At 43.7% G+C, this 18724-nt stretch overlaps 2 protein-coding genes across 2 annotated transcripts in view; one reads left to right on the forward strand and one right to left on the reverse strand.

Annotated features, from left to right (window-relative positions):
- Positions 1-222: 222 nt before the first annotated feature.
- On the reverse strand, positions 223-3126 carry LOC307252637 (glucose-induced degradation protein 8-B homolog). The gene is made up of 5 exons (XM_080030360.1): positions 3053-3126; positions 2570-2699; positions 2273-2469; positions 1541-1738; positions 223-1280 (listed from the first exon to the last, which is right to left on the reverse strand). Exons 2-5 carry the CDS (start codon positions 2685-2687, stop codon positions 1107-1109), a joined length of 687 nt encoding a protein of 228 aa, XP_079886486.1. The 5' UTR covers positions 2688-2699; positions 3053-3126; the 3' UTR covers positions 223-1106.
- Positions 3127-4987: 1861 nt separating this feature from the next.
- dnah12 (dynein, axonemal, heavy chain 12) overlaps positions 4988-18724 on the forward strand; it is a gene marked incomplete at both ends in the record, with an annotated part of 31310 nt that continues 17573 nt past the window's right edge. The window contains 24 exons of the mRNA XM_080030349.1: positions 4988-5177; positions 5279-5348; positions 5454-5609; positions 5710-5905; positions 6363-6551; positions 6658-6811; positions 6897-6988; positions 7096-7274; positions 7358-7493; positions 7601-7726; positions 7814-7948; positions 8386-8579; positions 8665-8908; positions 8997-9182; positions 9293-9493; positions 9634-9828; positions 9920-10041; positions 10130-10265; positions 10351-10497; positions 10635-10754; positions 17486-17642; positions 17755-17927; positions 18044-18196; positions 18301-18540. Coding sequence (XP_079886475.1) covers positions 4988-5177; positions 5279-5348; positions 5454-5609; positions 5710-5905; positions 6363-6551; positions 6658-6811; positions 6897-6988; positions 7096-7274; positions 7358-7493; positions 7601-7726; positions 7814-7948; positions 8386-8579; positions 8665-8908; positions 8997-9182; positions 9293-9493; positions 9634-9828; positions 9920-10041; positions 10130-10265; positions 10351-10497; positions 10635-10754; positions 17486-17642; positions 17755-17927; positions 18044-18196; positions 18301-18540 — 3891 coding nt within the window. The remainder of the gene's footprint in view (positions 5178-5278; positions 5349-5453; positions 5610-5709; positions 5906-6362; positions 6552-6657; positions 6812-6896; positions 6989-7095; positions 7275-7357; positions 7494-7600; positions 7727-7813; positions 7949-8385; positions 8580-8664; positions 8909-8996; positions 9183-9292; positions 9494-9633; positions 9829-9919; positions 10042-10129; positions 10266-10350; positions 10498-10634; positions 10755-17485; positions 17643-17754; positions 17928-18043; positions 18197-18300; positions 18541-18724) is intronic.

Genomic DNA, 18724 nt, shown 5'->3' on the forward strand with positions numbered 1-18724 from the left:
TGTACATATTATTGGATTATTGTTACTAAAGCATTAACATGTAAAAAGCATTAACATAGTTGGTGAAGCTTTCTTTACCTCATTGGGTAGCTTTCAGATAACTGTAGTAAAAATAATTCTGTGAAGTAGAGGCACCATAAGATAGCCTAGACAAACTCAAGTAAAGCTGCTGAACCACTTCGACATTTCATGTATTAAAAAAAACAAGATTGATCCTTTATGACTTGCACAGTTTAAAAATTCACTTTTATTGCAAAATAATATCCCAGCAAAAAAGCACATCAACTTTTGCAAAAGAGCTACTTCTTCCATACATGTAAATACTCCATCTGTAAAAGTGTCTCCATGTCTGTGGACATAGATTTAGCCAGTCACATCTTTTCATAACATATGTGATAACAGTATGAAACTGAGGCTGCCTTTAAGCTTGCACAGTCACAGTATGCTGCAAAATGTTTCCCTTGCCCCACGTTGCCGTGATGTTTATCTTTTTTCTTTGTTCTCACTTATGTTATCGTATTCGTAATATCTCAAGCAACATTGCAGTATGAATCTAAAGTTGAATTATAAACTTTCCAAGTCGCAGTAGTTTCAATCATCCCAAGTATCTTGCTTTGGCTGTTGCCTTCACAAAGTACTAGCTAACAGACTACCAGCTGAAATGTGTATGTTTTTATGTAAGGAAATAGTGTATTGAAGCAGTGCATACTGAGCCAACCATTTCCCATGAAACATCACTTTACCCCTTTAAGTGGTCACATACAGAAAGTGACAGCCTAATTTAGGCTTAATCCACACCCTCCTATGCCAACAACTTTCCCTGCCAACAGACAGAAAAACTAGTGTACTGATTTTTACATAATCAAATATGTAAATTATATGATACCAAGTAAAATAAAGGTCTGCATGTTACTTTAGTGAGGTGGAGTCATTTTAAAATGCCATCAATCCAGTTTGCACATTCTAAGTTATTAAAGTATCAAAAAGCAACCCTTACAAAAAGAAAAGGTTTTACTCTATATGAGTCAGTTTCTTGGGGTATAAATAGATAAAGGAAACATGTCCTTGTTTTTTGTAATGTGGTGGTATGTTTTCACTGTGGGTCCTTATTTGGGGTCTTCGATGGTTCCCTTGCTGAGGTCTGTCATTTTGGGATACTTCACTTTCTTTTGGTCAAGTTCATTTTGAGCCCACAGCAGTAGCTTCAGGAGCTTGGCCAGCTTGGGTGTTGACTCTCTGTTTTCATAGTCCAGGACACACTGATTCACTTCACTCCATACCTTAAAGACAGTGACAAAGAGATGTTATTTATTTGTGAACTTTCAATATGAAACAGTGGAACACACACACACAGAATTCATACGTAATAAATACATTTGAAAATGAGGTGAGAAAAATGAAAAATGCAAATTGTTAATTCCAAGTGATGTGCAGTCTTAGCTAACCTATTATGTGTGTGATATAAAAAAATATATATATGTGAAGAAGAAAAGATTAATGAAAGACAAGTATCATCTTCACTGAAATACATTGACCCTACCTTTTGTCTCTGCATCATATTGAGCAGATCCCCAAAGGGTGACTCCTCGGGGTTGTCGAATGCCAGCAGGGCCAGTGTCCTCTCCATCTCGGTCAGACACTCTCGGCTCTCCTCCCCCTGCTCTGCAAGCTGAGACTGGGCAAATTCCAGGGCGGCTTCCGTCTCCCTCAAACGAATCAGCTCGATCAGATGCTGCTGCTGCAAAATGCAAAAAGAGCCAGAGGGTTCAACAGGGAATGAAATTAACAGAATTAGCAAAACAGCGATTACACATGGTTCCTACAGCTCGAGGCAAGTAATATTTAAAACTTTTACAAAGTTTTTTTAATGCCACTCGGAAATGAAAATTTCACAAAAACTGAAACAGCAGGGAAAATTACATCCGTTACTTGAAGAAAGTCCAACGCACATTTTGCATTAAAACAAGACCTTAGTTTGGGTCCAGTAAAAAGTAAGAAGATTTGCTTGAAATGTTGAAAATTATGTTTATTTATTTGATATGTCATAATCTAATTCAAGGTCATTCCAAATAAATAACCAAAAAGCTAAACATTATAATGTGAGTTATATATATATACTCTCTATGTCTTAGCATTTGTAATGCTTTTAAAAGGAATGCTTTAAGACATCTTAATACCAGTCAAGGCTGTAGTTTTTTTAAGGATCTGCACGAATTCTGAATACAAACAATAATGTGCAAAACAGAGATATCTGCAACGTGTTTCACTTTACCTGTAGGTGAAAGTAGAGGTAACGATTGGTATCCAGCAGTTCTGGGTGCAGACTGTTGATCAGTGCAATGGCATCCTGGACCTGTCCCTTCAAGATCATCTCTCTGATCTTAATTCTTTCATCTAGGGAGTCCAAATCCACACTAGGCTCTATCCCAGACTCCATCCTGAACTTCTCTGCTGCCTCCTTGAAGCCCTCTGTTGGACAGACACCATGGTGACATACCGCATCTATCTCCACAGTTGATTTTTACGGACAGCTATGTGCAACGTTTTAGAACATAAAAGGTATTGTTACCTGTGACCAGGTAGTTCATAATGAGCCTGTTCATATCAGCTCTTTGAATGTGGACATTGTTGAGTTTATCCATCCACTCTTCCCTCGTTATGTCCTCCGGCTTCTCTGCATAACTCATTATGATTAGATCCTAAACGAGTAGAGAGGGGTTATCTTGTGAGTTGACAGATTAACATTTCGGACACTAGTTATATTTCACTCATGGAAAAGATAATTAGATAACGTTTTGATGATTAGCTCTTCAGTTTAACAACACCGCGGCACCGGAAATCCTTAGTCACAAGAGTTTGGGCCTTTGCTGAAAAACACAACATTGAAGCCTGACTGTCGTCAACACAAATCAAAACAAAGACAATTTCGGCCTTTCGGTGCATTTATATCGGATAAACTCACCCTGGGGCGAGTACTATTCTATTTTATTGTCTTCTATCGACATACATCTGCTGTCTAACACAAATAAAACGGTGTCTTTATTTACAATACCTGAAAAATAGTAGCTACTTTCCAGCAGTAGCTAGCTAGCGAACGAAGGAAAACCTATCCTCCTTCTGCTTCCTCTTGCGTATTTCCGGTATCGTGAACTACACACTAGACACGCACTGCTGCCCCCTAGAGTATAATTTTTAGACTTATTTTAGTTTTATGCATAGGCTGTGTGTAAAAGAGTTTCTTGTGCCCATATATTGTATTGCTTGTGGTAGAGTAGTTCTGATAACTTACATTTTATATTGCCGGACCTTGTGGCCATGAAATGTGTTAAAAAGTCCTTCATTAAGATGTTGCCTATATGCCAATATCTCCGTGTTTTTATATCTAAAACGTTTTTACATTTAAAAAAGAAGAAGCTGGAATATAGACTAAGTAGGCCTATGAGAAATAGAGTGGACCCGAGTTACTTTACTAAAATTACCACTTTGTAAAAGCAATTCAAAATGTAATATCAAAGTAAAAACCCTCTTTAAAAATTCCTACTTAGTTAAAGGCAGTGTGCTTTAAGTTAAAGCACACTAGTAGGCCTTTTATCCGAAAAAATAGGCTAAACAGTGGCTGGCCAATCATAAAGGAATCTAGGCCATCAAATTAAGTCAATCAACAGTAGTAGTAGGAGTTATCTATGTACGTGCCGTGCGTGTAGCTTACAAGTTATATTCTACTGTTTAGCTTTTTTATAACGTTGCACTTCATCTCTTCTTGCAACCAAATTTAGCTTCAATGAAGGCCACATAAAGACAGAGAAGAAGCCCTTGAAATAAGGACTAAGGGACCTCTGGTCACATAATGTACTACACCAAACTGTAGATTGCCTGACTGGACTGTGTCAGGAGGACAATGAAAAATGTTTAACGTTATTATAACCACTTTACACACAGAATTGCTTTTGATGGAAGTTTTTCGGTAAGATGATGAGGATAATTTTCTGATATCGTCTTTCTTGAGTCTAGAAACAGGAATGAAATTTCAAGCCCCGTCTCTCTGCTATGACTACCAAGGATACTGTTTCCATGACAACGACGCTGTTAGCTTCAGTCTCAGAAGTTACCTTGAGTAAGCCTAAATGACTAAATTGACATAAACGCTGTAGAATAGAAAACTAAACAAAGCGAGAAGATATTGAATGCACGAACAGGTAAAGTTGAACTACGGCGACATAACGTTAGCGTATAGCCTAGCGTTAACTTTCAACAGATGTAACTACGCCTAAGTTATACATCTGGTTCTTCTTTTCAGCGGTTTGTTGCCAGAAATGGCAACCTCTCCTGGCGTTAGCAAAGTCACCGCGGGGAAGAGAATGTCAACGTTTCCACTCCTGCCCCCGATTGAAGGCGTGCAGCCGCGGGGTGAGGTGGCACAGACCGCTGCTGCAGCAAAGGAGGACATGGCGGTGAAGATAACAGTCCGCAAGAAGCTGCTGAGACACAGGAGGAGTAAAGTGCAACAAGAGCAGCTCCAGATGATATTGTATGTTTTCAGTTCAGCCGTGACATACCTTTTAGCCAAAACTAGCCTACATGATAATGATCCCGGTTTCTAACTTCAGGCATTTAATCAGTATGTAGTAGGCCACTGATTGGGTTTCCTGCAATGTGACAGTTTGTTGACGGATTTATTTCAGGGTGTCCAGAGCAATGGAGGCTTACAGACAGAGCAAAGAGAGGAAATCAGTGAGCCAGCCAACAGTGCCACAGTTTCCACCTTCTGTATGAGGCCACTATTAATGTGCACATTCAAAATATGCATTTATGAACCAATATTGCACAATATAAAATGATTGATTTCAAATCTTGCTTTATAGATGATTAGTGAAGAGCGTAGGAGAGGGGTAAGTTTGCCCTTTTATTCAATTTGACCTGGGAAGAGGCAAAACCTCAATTAGTATGTCAGTTAGTATGTTTATTTTTATTTTGGTTCCATTTGCAGATGAACTACACATTCCTGAAGCGGTGTGTGGAGACCCGCCCATTTGCTCCAATCCAGCAAAAATGGTTGGACTCCATTGTGTTCCGAGTCCCGCCTAAACTCAAAGAAAGCCCTGAGACAAATGAACTACTGCAGGAGCTCTGCAAAGAAGTCAGCGACGACTTCGCCAATGTGATTGTCAAACACACAGGTATTGCCAATTGATTATGTTGGTATGCACTTTCATGCTCGCAGAGTGAATTTAAACTGCAGGTGAACCATGTCTCCTTATGCCATATTCAATACTTTTAGTGGACACAGTGCTCAAGAATCCACAGAACGAAGGACTTGACTCAAAAAAACTGATAGCTACCCGGCCAACGTGAGTGTTGAATGTACACACATGATTTCACAAAATAATCAAATAGTTGTTGGTCTTTTTTCTAATGCCGTTGTGTAAAATGATAAAATGTCCAATCTTTTGCAGAGTTGATGTCTCCCAACGTTGGCATGATAGCTTTATCAGAAGCCGCAAGATGATAAAATCAAATTTGCACATTCTTCATCCGGTGATGCAAACTGTATTGGGTATTGGCGACATGATATTCTCTCCACTGGTCTTGGTTGATCTTTCTGAATGCAGGTAAGGAAAGACACTGTTAATTCAACATTAAACTGCCAAAATGAGCAGTATTTGCTCAAGTTTGTATTTGATTTTCATTGTGGCTTCTGTTCGGGTTCAGAACATCAGGACCTGTGGACTGTAAGGGCCTACGGAACAAAATGGCCCTGGAGTGTAAGAGGATAGAAGATCGTATCATGAATACATGGTTTCCCAAAGTCATCCACTTATTAACATGTAATGACACACTGATGGAAGTCAGGGAGGAGAAACAGGACTCTTTCTACGACTGTGCATCCACCCTCATCTCCAATCAGGTGAGATAATGCTGACTTGATTTTGACTCCAGAAAAGTCAAAGTTAACAATTTAACAATTTAAAGTTTTTCACTCATTATTTAAATCAGAAACAGTACTTAAATATACCAGTTGTGTCCTGAATTGTATTTCTAGCAACACAGTAGCAAAAATAAGGTGGAGTCAGCGATTCTGGAGAACCTTGATGTCAAAACCACTTTTTGTCAAAATCAGTGAATATCTCTTCCTCACGATCTGCCACCTGTCCGTACTGTGTGTGCGCTGAAAAGAAGTCTGGTGTTAATACACAGCCTAGGCTATTACGTATGTAAACAAAGGAGCCCACAGTAGCAAGCAACAGGCCCGTTTACAGGCTGTGTATTAACACTGGATTTTTTTCAGTTCATACAGGTAGCAGAATGTTCGGAGCTATTCACTGATCTCCTAACATGGATATTTCTCTTTTTTGAACTCCCAGTTAAAAGCCCTGCTCCAAGCCAGTGTAGAGGAGTTTGTGCATCTGTTCGAGCCAAGCAATCGCCACCGCTTGCCCCTCTTTCGTATGGCCTTGACATTTGATGATGAAAAGATGGAAATCTATCCCACTCTACAAGATCTAGAAGCTGCAGTTTTTGAGATTCTCAATTGCATCACAAGTTCACTGCAGGTGAGGTTATGTGTAACAGCCATTTAATATAAAGTTCAACTTATTGCACATTGTCGTGTTAAATGTACTATGAGCTAGTATTAAACTCTATACCTCTTAACCACAGAGAGTACAGATGGTCCATTCATGGCTGGCACAAGATTCACCTACGTTTGTGGATGCCAAGGTGGCTGATCATGTCCTTGCTTGGGCTAAGGAAACTTTAAAGGTCGCTGTGTGCAAGAATCTAGAGGAACCAGACAAACATTTCCAGAACTATGGTGATGTCCCATTAAACTGCAATTCCTTATCATTTTGATTGATTTTAATTCTATTCATTGCTTACTTGTTTGCTGTATTTTGCAGTGGACAACTACGACTGGCTAGTCAATGGAACTGCACAGGTTAGAATGAAGAAGTTCATGGAAGAGGAGCACTCTTTTGATGACTACACTAAGGTAACAAATCGTGTTTAATCCATGTTGCATATGTTATTAATCTGCTCTTGCCTTGTTATCCATTGTTCTGATTACTGTCAATGTGTTATCTGGCTGTCTTTTTATAGCAAGTGGAGGAGTTTCGTGTTCTGTCAAAGGAGATTGTCAACCTCCCATCAAAAGCCCACTTCACAATGGTCCATCTGGACTGTGAAGAGCTGAAACAGGGGCTGGCCAACAAAGCCAACAACTATGCTGATAAACTTCTGAAGAAGCTCATCACTAGCCACCATGATCAAAATCTACGGTGAGTCACTTTTTTGGAAATATTTGCGTCTGTGTTTGAAATGATCATATAGTTCTCACAATCCTTTTTGTGTCTTTTCAAAGGATCTGCTCTGAATTCGAAGCCATCAGAGAGAACGCTCTCAAAGTACCAGAGAATACAGAGGACATGAATCAGATCATTGAGTACATTAATTTCACTAAGACAAAGGGTATTGCAGAACTTAATGAAAAAATATGGGTGAATATGACACTTGGTTCTATCTATTGTATCCTGAACTAAAGCCCATTTATTTCAGTAATCTTATATCAATTCTAACAATAAACTACTGTGTTTTCTTCGGACAGGAAGCTTACTGTCGACTGATCTACCTCCTAGATGTACACATCATTGAGCCAGATGATCTGCAGCTGAACTCCACTGTCTTTCTCTGGCCACAGAAACTCCTCCAAGTCTTTGAGCTCAATGATGAGGTGAATGTTCTTGTGTGTGCTGATGTCAGTGTATCATTGTTGTTGGTGAAGGATGAACTGAATCTTGAGAGCTATGTGATTTTCCAGGTGATGTTGAAAGCAAAGAAGAAAGGGGAGCAAGAGCTGCTTGCTAAAAGAGAAAAATTAATGGTGCAGCTAGAAAAGTTGGGACGCAGGATAGAGGAGTTCCCATATTGCTCTGAGCTGGAGATGATGCAACAGGTACAGTGTCATCTTTTTGTTACACATAGCTATTAGCTAATAGCCAGTTGGCTTCAGATTAATATCAAACAGACATATAGTATATGAGAGTCTTATGGATTTTCCCATTAAACTCTGATAGAAAGTAACTCTGTGCAATTTTAAAATGTCCAGCTATTCCTTTAAAGAAATGTGTACCTGAAATAACTGTATAGTCATAAATATTTAAATCCCTTCCCGGTGTGATCTAACTCAAAGAAGACACAAGTCTATGTTTGTCTGTGTCCTTCGAATATCTCAACAACCTTTCATCCGATCGTCTTCACACTTGGCCGGTTTGTGGCTAAGGAACCCAAGGGAATGCAATGCAAAGTGTGAAGTTATTTGGATCAGAGGTTCTGTATATAAAAAAAAAATCAAATGGGAACTAAATGTGCTTTCATTCCTTTTCTGGGCAGTACATAACGGATGTCAGAACAGTTCAGAAACTGCTCCAGGAAGCTGAGGAGGCGATAGTCCTCATTAACCAAGAAGAGGCCTTTTACAAATGGGACCTAACAACTTACCCAGAAGTTGAATACATCAGAGACAGTATTGAACCGTATCACAAGCTGTTTGGACTTGTACTGAAGTGGCAGCGCACAGAGAACAGGTCTGGTTTCAGTTTTCATGCATGTGAGTTATGTTTTAATTAAAAGATATTTTCCCTGATAATATTTGAACGTCTTCGTTAATAGATGGATGGACGGCTCCTTCCAGGATCTAGATGGTGAGAGCATGGAAGTGAAGGTGGACGAGTTCTTCAGGGAGATCTTTAAGACGCTGAAGTTTTTCCAACAGAAACAGAATAAGGCAGAGCAAGAGATGGAGAAGATGGCTAGCAAGAGCAAACAACGAGCTAGTGCGGATGATTCAAAGAAGAAGGAAAACCCCACAATACTTCTGTGCTCCACTGTAATGGAGCAGATCAAAGAGTTCAAGGTATTGTATTTCAATGGGTTCATTAACAATGTATTGCCGTTGGTCAGATTTTATTTGTTGTTGCTAAACCATATGTGTGTGCCAACAGGACCATATCCCTGTAGTGTCCATCCTGTGCAATCAAGGTATCAGAGGTCGCCACTGGGACCAGATGTCAGCAATTGTGGGGTATGACCTCACTCCTGACTCTGGTACTACACTCCGCAAAACTCTCAAACAAAACCTGGCTCCTTACTTGGACGAGTTTGAGACTATCAGTGCTGCTGCTAGTAAAGTGAGAGCTCCTGACATTTTACGCGTTTGCTTCTACGGCATTTAATGTAAACCAGTTAATACGAAATCAATTTGCTAAATGCTATATGCCTCTACTATGTGTCTCTGAAGGAGTTTTCCCTGGAGAAGGCAATGCAAACCATGTTGCATATTTGGGATGGTGTTTCTTTCAATCATCAAGCCTACAGGGAGACCGGAGTGTCCATCCTAACAGCATTGGACGAGATCCAGACCATGCTAGATGACCAGATTGTGAAGACACAGACTATGAGGGGTTCACCGTTCATCAAGCCCTTTGAAAATGAGATCAGGGTAAGCTGCAAGTATGAGAGTTTAATCACCTAATGATAACAGTGAAATGCACAATTTGAATGTAAGTACCAGGTGGGAGTAGTTTCTAACTGTCTATACCCAGTCCAGCAGAGATGTTACAGTTTGTTGTGTGACCTCAGGTATGGGAGGAGCGACTGCTTCGTATCCAGGAAACATTGGACGAATGGCTGAAGGTGCAGTCCCAGTGGCTTTATCTGGAGCCCATCTTCTCTTCTCAAGACATCATGCAGCAGATTCCGGAAGAGGGACGACTTTTCCAAACTGTTGACAAAAACTGGAAAGAGGTCATGAGGCACTGTGTTAAGGATCCTAAGGTATTGTATGGTCAAAACATTATTCTGACAAAGAAAAAGAGAACATCTAAAAGGTGCACTGTTTATTTTAACTGATGATTTATATTCCTAGATTTTGCCAGCAACCTCACTACCCGGTTTGCTAGAGAAACTGATAGATTCAAACGGCCTCCTAGAAATCATCATGAAAGGACTGAATGCCTATCTAGAGAAGAAGCGTCTCTTCTTTCCACGGTAAACACATTTTTTTTGCACTTTGTCCTTTGTACAATTCTTTGTAAATGTTACATATTTTGATAAGCGCTACCAATGCCACTGCCAGGTTCTTCTTTTTGTCCAATGATGAAATGCTGGAGATTCTATCTGAGACCAAGGACCCACTGCGAGTGCAGCCCCATCTGAAGAAGTGCTTTGAGGGTATTTCCAAACTGGACTTTCTACCCAATTTGGATATTCAGGCAAGTCTTTCTCGCACATATTGTTATTGTTACATGACACCATGCTGGATGAACCTCTTAAAAATTGCGCACTTTTCTTCCCTAGGCCATGTATAGTAGTGAGGGGGAACGTGTTCAGCTTATCCAGAACATCTCCACAGCTGATGCCAAAGGAGCTGTGGAGAAGTGGCTGGTACAAGTGGAGGATTTGATGATTCGCAGTGTAAGAGATGTGGTGGCGGTGTCCAGGGTGGTAAGATCATTGTTTCCCAGACCTCAAATAATACTCAGTACTGTGATATTTAAAAAAAAAATCAGATATACCATCAGATTGTGTATTCTGCATCTGGAAAGATTCTTGTTACATGTGAACATAATATGTTTGGACAGGCCTACGCTGAGACTGCACGGAGCCAGTGGGTCAAGGATTGGCCTGGGCAGGTGGTGCTCTGCTCCTCCCAGATTTTCTGGACCTTGGAAGTTCATGAAGCCATCAGAGGAGGGGCTGATGTAGGTGTCTTCATCTTATTCTCAGATAAATAGAATTTAAAATACTATGAATTACATCTTAATTAATGGAAATTATGTTTTTCTAAATATGAGATTAAGGGGGTATTCACACATGCCGTGTTTAGTTCGGTTGAAACGAACTCAGATGCTCAGATGCTTTTCTTTTTTAATAAATCGCCGTCAGCTTCACATTATGGGACAGTGTTGTTGTCGCCACTGTTAGAAAGATTAGTTGTGGTTTGATCGGGAGCCCCGAGCGAATATATTACATTTGATAGACAGGACGCGTAAACATGCTGATGTGTTCAGCGATCAGATGAAGGAGAGGGGAAAGTCTCCCGCACAGTGACAACAGGTTCACGCTGCACTTTGTATGATGTGCGTGTTTTTATTTTGCTTTCCATGTTACGGGACCGTCAATACTATCCCCGTGTCAGTTTGTAGCTGAGCCGCGCCGAACTCACACCCAGCTGACACACGGCTTAATCAGCTGTGTGTCAGCTTGAGCCTATTCCTCCAGCAGCAAAAATACAGTAAATATTATGTTTCACATCGTAGGCTACAAGCCACACATTGACACAGGCCTACATATTATAACCATATGAAACAACAATAATTGTATGTTTATCTTATTTTATTCATAGGCTAGATGTAGGCCTATTTATTTATTTATTTATTTATTATTTTTAACCCCATATCGTATCAGTTATATATTTCGCGGTTTTCACTTCATGCTTCCTGCTTCTCTCCACCCCAGAATGTCACTACTTCAGCCACAATTTAGTTTTTGTCACTTGTCTGTTCCCATATTAACTCTCTTGTCATTTCAGACCCGGCCACTCCCCCCTGCTCTGCACTCCCTGCTGATTACTTCCACCTGGCCTAACCACACTCACCTGCTCCCCATCAGCTATTAGCCCCACAGTATATATACCGGTTCATTCCCTCAGTTCCCTGCCAGATTGTCTTTGTGTTACATTGCTCTCCAGCCTATTCCGAATTCCTGCCTGTTTACCTGCCTGCCTATTCGTGTTCTGACCCATCCTTTTGGATTTTGGATTCCCTTTGCCTGCCCCTCTTGGACTTGTTGCCTCGCTACTACCTGGTTTGATTCTTTATTAAACTTTGTTGCTATACCTGAACGGTTTGTTGTCGTGCTATTGGGTTCTGGCCTGCCATTTCGGTACAATCCTGACAGTACAATCTGGCCAAAAGATGAACCCAGCCGACACAAAGGCTCTTAAGGAAGAAGTGGCAGCACAAGGTGCCGCCCTACACCAGCATTCGAGACAGTTCACCGCTATGGAAGTGGCTTTCCAGGAAGCTTCGGAACGCCACAATCAGCATTTTGAGGTTCTGAGCGGCCAGCTCCAGCAGCTCACGCTGGACAGCCAGACCCCAGCGGTTCAACCACCCACCAGCCCTCCTGTCCCTGCTGTCTCGCGGCCAGAGCCCCGCTTAAGTGCTCTAGAGCGCTTTTCTGGAGCTCCAGATACCTGTCGCTCCTTTCTGACTCTGTGCTCATTGACTTTTGAACTACAACCTCTCACATATCCCACGGAGAGGTCGAGAGTGGCTTTCATGATCACCCAGCTTACTGGGCGGGCCCGGAACTGGGGTGCCGCCGAGTGGGAGAAGCAGTCGGCTCTCTGTTCTTCTGTGGCTGCCTTCTCTGAGGGTCTTCGGAAGGTGTTTGATCATGCTACCCCTGGTCGAGAGGCTGCTCGGGGTCTGTTTAACCTGGCTCAGGGGAGCCGGAGAGTGACTGATTATTCCATCGAGTTCCGGACTATCGCTGCAGAGAGTGACTGGAACTCTTCCTCCCTGGCTGACGCCTTTTACAACGGACTTTCTGATGCCATCAAGGACGAGCTGGCGGCCCGGGATCCTCCAGGGGATTTGGACGTTCTCATCGCCACCGCTATCCGCATCGATGGACGTATCCAGGAGAGGAGACGAGAGAAGGTACTGACCAGCACTTCCCGTAGCCTTCCACGTCTTCCAGTTTCACCTTCCACTTCAACGGGTTTTCCTACCGCTGCTGCCTCTAGTGACCCAGTTGAACCCATGCAGCTGGGCAGGACCAGGCTGTCAGCTGCTGAACGACAACGGCGCCAAAGGGAGAACTGTTGCATGTACTGTGGAGAGGGAGGCCATTACGTGTCATCCTGTCCAGTAAAAGACAGGGCTCACCAGGAATCCAGAGGGCGCTGGTGAGCCGCATCAAGAACTTTGAAGGTCCCTCTCGAGCACTACTTCATGCCCAGCTCAACTTTAATGGTCTGTCCCATACTGTCGCTGTCCTCATTGACTCGGGAGCTGACACCAACCTTCTGGATCGGGGCCTTGCCATGCAGCTGGGTATTAACCTGGAACCCTTGGCCGAGCCTATTGAGGCTACTGCTCTCGATGGGCGCCTCCTCTGCACTGTAACCCATCGCACAGTTCCTGTTCATCTGGGCATATCAGGTAACCACACTGAATCACTAACCTTTCACCTGATTAATGCACCTCAGCAGCCAGTGGTCTTGGGGTATCCTTGGTTAATTAAACATAATCCACACATTGACTGGAGAACCGGTTCCATTCTACAATGGAGTGATCAATGTCTTGCGGTCTGTCTGAAATCTGCCTTGTTACCTGCCTGCAGCACCCCTTCTTCTAATGAATTCCCAGATCTCTCAGGTGTCCCGTCGGAGTACTACGACTTAAAGGAGGTGTTTAACAAGGTACGGGCCACCTCTCTTCCCCCACACCGCCCGTATGATTGTGCCATTGACCTCCTCCCTGGCTCATCCCCACCCAGGGGGAGGCTCTACTCTCTGTCAGCCCCGGAGACCAGGACCATGGACGAATACATAAACAACTCACTGGCAGCAGGCCTCATCCGTCCCTCTTCATCACCTGCTGGAGCAGGGTTTTTCTTCGTGGGTAAGAAGGACAAATCCCTCCGGCCCTGCATCGATTACCGCGGTCTGAATGATGTCACCATTAAGAACAGGTACCCCCTCCCACTCATCTCTTCTGCATTTGAACTTTTGCAAGGGGCCACTGTGTTTACCAAGCTTGATCTCAGGAATGCCTATCACCTAGTTCGCATTCGGGAGGGGGATGAGTGGAAGACGGCGTTCAATACCCCTAGGGGCCACTACGAGTACCTGGTAATGCCTTTCGGACTCACAAATGCTCCTGCAGTATTCCAAGCCTTAGTGAATGATGTGCTCCGGGATTTTCTCAATGTATTTGTGTTTGTTTATCTTGATGACATCCTCATCTTCTCCAAGACCGAACAGGACCATGTGCAGCATGTCCGCAGGGTTCTCCAGAGACTCCTAGAGAACCAGCTGTTCGTGAAGGTCGAGAAGTCCGAGTTCCATGCCACTGAGGTGTCGTTCCTGGGATACATAATTTCAGTCGGAAGTACTCACATGGATCCCACCAAGATTAAAGCGGTGGTGGATTGGCCGGTCCCCACCACTCGTAAGAAGCTTCAACAATTTCTGGGGTTTGCCAATTTCTATCGTAGGTTTATCCGCAACTATAGTTCTGTAGCAGCTCCCCTGACAGCCCTCACCTCCCAAAAGGTAGCCTTCCAATGGTCCCCTGCTGCAGGAAGGGTGTTCAGTGAGTTAAGGTCACGGTTCTCTTCTGCTCCCATCCTCATCCTACCAGATCCAGAACGCCAGTTTGTCGTTGAGGTTGATGCGTCAGACTCCGGGGTGGGGGCAGTCCTGTCTCAGCGGTCAGGTAAAGACCAAAAGTTACATCCATGTGCCTTTTTCTCCCGCAAATTGTCCCCAGCGGAGAGAAATTATGACGTTGGAAACCGGGAGCTATTGGCGGTTAAGATGGCTCTCGAGGAGTGGAGGCACTGGTTGGAGGGGGCGAAGAATCCGTTTGTGGTGTGGACGGACCACAAAAACCTGGAGTACATCCGGTCAGCCAAACGGTTGAACTCCCGTCAGGCCAGGTGGGCGTTCTTTAATCGTTTTGATTTTACCCTGTCTTATCGCCCAGGTTCTAGGAACGTCAAACCAGATGCCCTGTCCCGTCAGTTCCAATCCGAACATGTTCCCACACATCCTGAGAGAGATAGATAGATAGATAGATATATACTTTATTTATCCCGAGGGAAATTCAGGTATCCAGTAGCATAAAAACAAGACATACATTAAACATACATTAGGCTAAAATTAAGATATATATCTAAATTAAAATATAAAAACTAACAGTATCTACAATAAACTTTAACTTAAATTAAGATATAAAATAAAATTTTACAGATATAAATAAAGTGTCCATTGTCTATTGTCGTTGTCGTTGTCCTCCCTGCCTTTGCTGGGAACTGTTGTACAGTCTGATGGCCAGGGGGACGAAAGAGTTTTTTAATCTGTTAGTGGAGCTTGACTGGGACAGCATTCGGCCACTGAACATACTCCCCACTAAGATGGTCATCGGCGCAGTTACCTGGGACATTGTGGACAAGGTAAAACGGGCCCAGGCCGACCACCCGGCCCCCAGTGCTTGCCCTGATAATCGTCTGTATGTGCCTGTGAATCTCCGCTCTCAGGTCCTCCAGTGGGGACATTCGTCTCGCCTTGCCTGTCATCCAGGGGTTAGGCGCACTCTAGCCCTGCTGAAGCAACGGTTCTGGTGGGCTACCATGGAAGAGGACGCCAAGGAGTTCATCGCTGCTTGCTGTGTTTGCTCCCAGCACAAGATCGCTCGCCATGCCCCTGCGGGGCTTCTTCAGCCACTGCCTGTTCCTCATCGTCCGTGGTCCCACATCTCGATCGACTTCGTCACCGGACTGCCTCCCTCCGAGGGTAACACCACTATTCTTACTATTGTGGACAGATTTTCTAAATCTGCTCAGTTTGTTCCGTTGCCCAAGTTACCATCTGCCAAGGAAACAGCTGAAATTATGTTGCATCATGTTTTCCGTCTGCACGGCCTTCCCTGTGACATTGTCTCCGACCGGGGGCCGCAGTTCACTTCTCGTTTCTGGACAGAGTTTTGTCAGCTGTTGGGAGCCACGGTCAGCTTATCCTCGGGTTTCCATCCTCAATCCAACGGCCAGACTGAGCGGATGAACCAGGAGATGGAGACTGCCTTGCGCTGCATCACATCCCAGAACCCGTCCTCCTGGTCCAAGCAGCTCCTATGGGTGGAGTATGCTCACAACACACTTCCAAGTTCAGCAACAGGTCTTTCCCCCTTCCAGTGCTCTCGAGGATATCAACCTCCATTGTTCCCTGAGCAGGAGCGAGAGGCCAGTGTCCCGTCTGTCCAGGCGTTCGTCCAGCGATGTCGGCGCACCTGGGTGCGGGCCCGTGCTGCTCTCCTGCGCTCGTCCGACCGATACCAGAGATATGCCAATCGCCGTCGGACCCCTGCACCCGGTTACACTCCGGGTCAGAAGGTTTGGTTGTCTACACGGGACCTTCCGCTCCGGGTGGAGTCTAGGAAGTTGGCTCCCAGGTTTGTGGGTCCGTTCTCCATCAATAAAGTCATCAATCCTGCTGCAGTCCGTCTCCGTCTTCCTCGCTCCATGAGGATCCATCCCACCTTCCATGTATCCAAGATCAAACCCGTTAAAGAGTCCCAGCTCCAGCCCTCCTCCAGACCCCCGCCGCCCCCCCAGCTCATTGATGGAGGGCCTGCCTACTCGGTTCATCGTCTCATCAGGTCGCGACGACGGGGAAGGGGTTTCCAATACTTGGTTGATTGGGAGGGTTATGGCCCTGAGGAGCGCTCGTGGGTCCCGGCTCGCCACATCCTGGACCCCGACCTCATCACCACATTCCATAGGGACCATCCTGATCAGCCTGGTGGGACGTCAGGAGCCGTCCCTAGAGGGGGGGGTTCTGTCACTACTTCAGCCACAATTTAGTTTTTGTCACTTGTCTGTTCCCATATTAACTCTCTTGTCATTTCAGACCCGGCCACTCCCCCCTGCTCTGCACTCCCTGCTGATTACTTCCACCTGGCCTAACCACACTCACCTGCTCCCCATCAGCTATTAGCCCCACAGTATATATACCGGTTCATTCCCTCAGTTCCCTGCCAGATTGTCTTTGTGTTACATTGCTCTCCAGCCTATTCCGAATTCCTGCCTGTTTACCTGCCTGCCTATTCGTGTTCTGACCCATCCTTTTGGATTTTGGATTCCCTTTGCCTGCCCCTCTTGGACTTGTTGCCTCGCTACTACCTGGTTTGATTCTTTATTAAACTTTGTTGCTATACCTGAACGGTTTGTTGTCGTGCTATTGGGTTCTGGCCTGCCATTTCGGTACAATCCTGACACAGAATGTCTGTCCAATGAATGAATGACCTCAGATCACATGTGGTTTTACTTCTTAATGCTGGTTCACTTGCAAAAGGGGCAATATGAAAGTGGACCACACCAAATTAAAAAAATCTAAACTCTATTTGGTCTGGACCAAAGCAAGTGAACTAGCGGACTTTCCCTGTGTGAATACACCCTAAGTTGTGATTCTTATTTTAAGGTCAATATAGAAATAAAACTTCAGTCAAGTCCAAAAATAGTGCTGTACACATGAATTAATGTAGAGTCTACACGATCATAATTAATGAATGGATTTGTACCTCTTCACTGTACAGGTACTGCAGACCAACTGCCCTGAATATTTGCTTTTGATTAGAATGACACCATTACAGTATCAGCTTGAAAGCAGCTAAAATAGTAACTGGGCTTTTGTTCTCTATAGGGTTTGAAAAACTACTATGAGCAAATCCAGAGTCAGCTTAAAGACATTGTGGAGCTTGTGAGAGGGAAACTTCCCAAACAAACCCGGACTACCTTGGGAGCTCTGGTCACAATTGATGTCCATGCCAGGGATGTGGTATTGGATCTCATTGACAAAGGTACATCATGGCACAGAATGCACACTTGATTGGAACAGAGCTATGACTCAGTTTAGAAATATCAACTAGAAAAAAAGCTTGAAAAAATGAAATAACCATCTGCTTTTAACAGGTATATCGAATGACACAGACTTCCAGTGGCTAGCCCAGCTCCGTTACTACTGGAACAATGACAATGTTCGTGTTCGCATCATCAACTGTGATGTCAAATATGCCTATGAGTACCTGGGGAACTCACCCCGTCTGGTCATCACTCCGCTGACTGACAGATGTTACAGAACCCTGGTAAACTATCTGACATTTAGCTAAGTAAATCAATGCTTTTTGCCTTTTTATTTTAATAAGGCTGTGTGATCAGTTATTTTAACATTAAATACTAATGCTCTCTCTCTCTGTTTTAGATTGGGGCTTTCTACCTGAATTTAGGTGGTGCGCCTGAGGGTCCGGCTGGAACAGGAAAGACCGAAACCACCAAAGATTTGGCTAAAGCTCTGGCTGTGCAGTGTGTGGTCTTCAACTGTTCTGATGGCCTGGATTACCTCGCCATGGGCAAAGTAATATTATATTATTATAGTAATATTCTTAATTCTAATTCCATAGTTATAAACCCTCGAATACTTTCTTTTTTAAACATGCATTTTGGCGCAATCTGTTTCAGTTTTTTAAAGGTCTGGCTTCGTCTGGTGCATGGGCCTGCTTTGATGAGTTCAACCGTATTGAGCTGGAGGTGCTGTCTGTAGTTGCCCAGCAGGTTCTCTGCATCCAGAGGGCCATTGAGCTGGATTTGGAATACTTTGACTTTGAAGGGACCATGCTCAAACTCAATCCCAACTGCTTTGTGTCCATTACAATGAACCCTGGCTATGCAGGACGCTCAGAACTCCCAGACAATCTCAAGGTCTTTGATCTTAAAAAAATATTTCTTAAGATATTGTCTGTCATTTAAAAAAAAATTGCCTGTTAGTATTTCGACTCTACATTATTAATGATATTAATCTATGAATTTTGATCCCAGCTCTTCAGATCATTCTTAATTGCTTAACCTTTGATGTTCTGCTGGTGCTTTTACACCCCTCTAGTAT

The sequence above is a fragment of the Ammodytes marinus genome, assembly GCF_949987685.1.
Source record: "Ammodytes marinus genome assembly, chromosome: 7".
Lineage (NCBI taxonomy): Eukaryota > Metazoa > Chordata > Actinopteri > Uranoscopiformes > Ammodytidae > Ammodytes > Ammodytes marinus.

What these genes read in the sequence shown, in the direction of transcription:
- LOC307252637 (XM_080030360.1), bottom strand. Translation starts at nt 2,687, where the DNA reads ATGAGTTATGCAGAGAAGCCGGAGGACATAACGAGGGAAGAGTGGATG. An exon ending in TATGAACTACCTGGTCACAG is followed by an intron (nt 2,470 to 2,569) that starts GTAACAATACCT and finishes TCTGTCCAACAG; the next exon opens with AGGGCTTCAAGGAGGCAGCA. An exon ending in ACCTCTACTTTCACCTACAG is followed by an intron (nt 1,739 to 2,272) that starts GTAAAGTGAAAC and finishes TGCATTTTGCAG; the next exon opens with CAGCAGCATCTGATCGAGCT.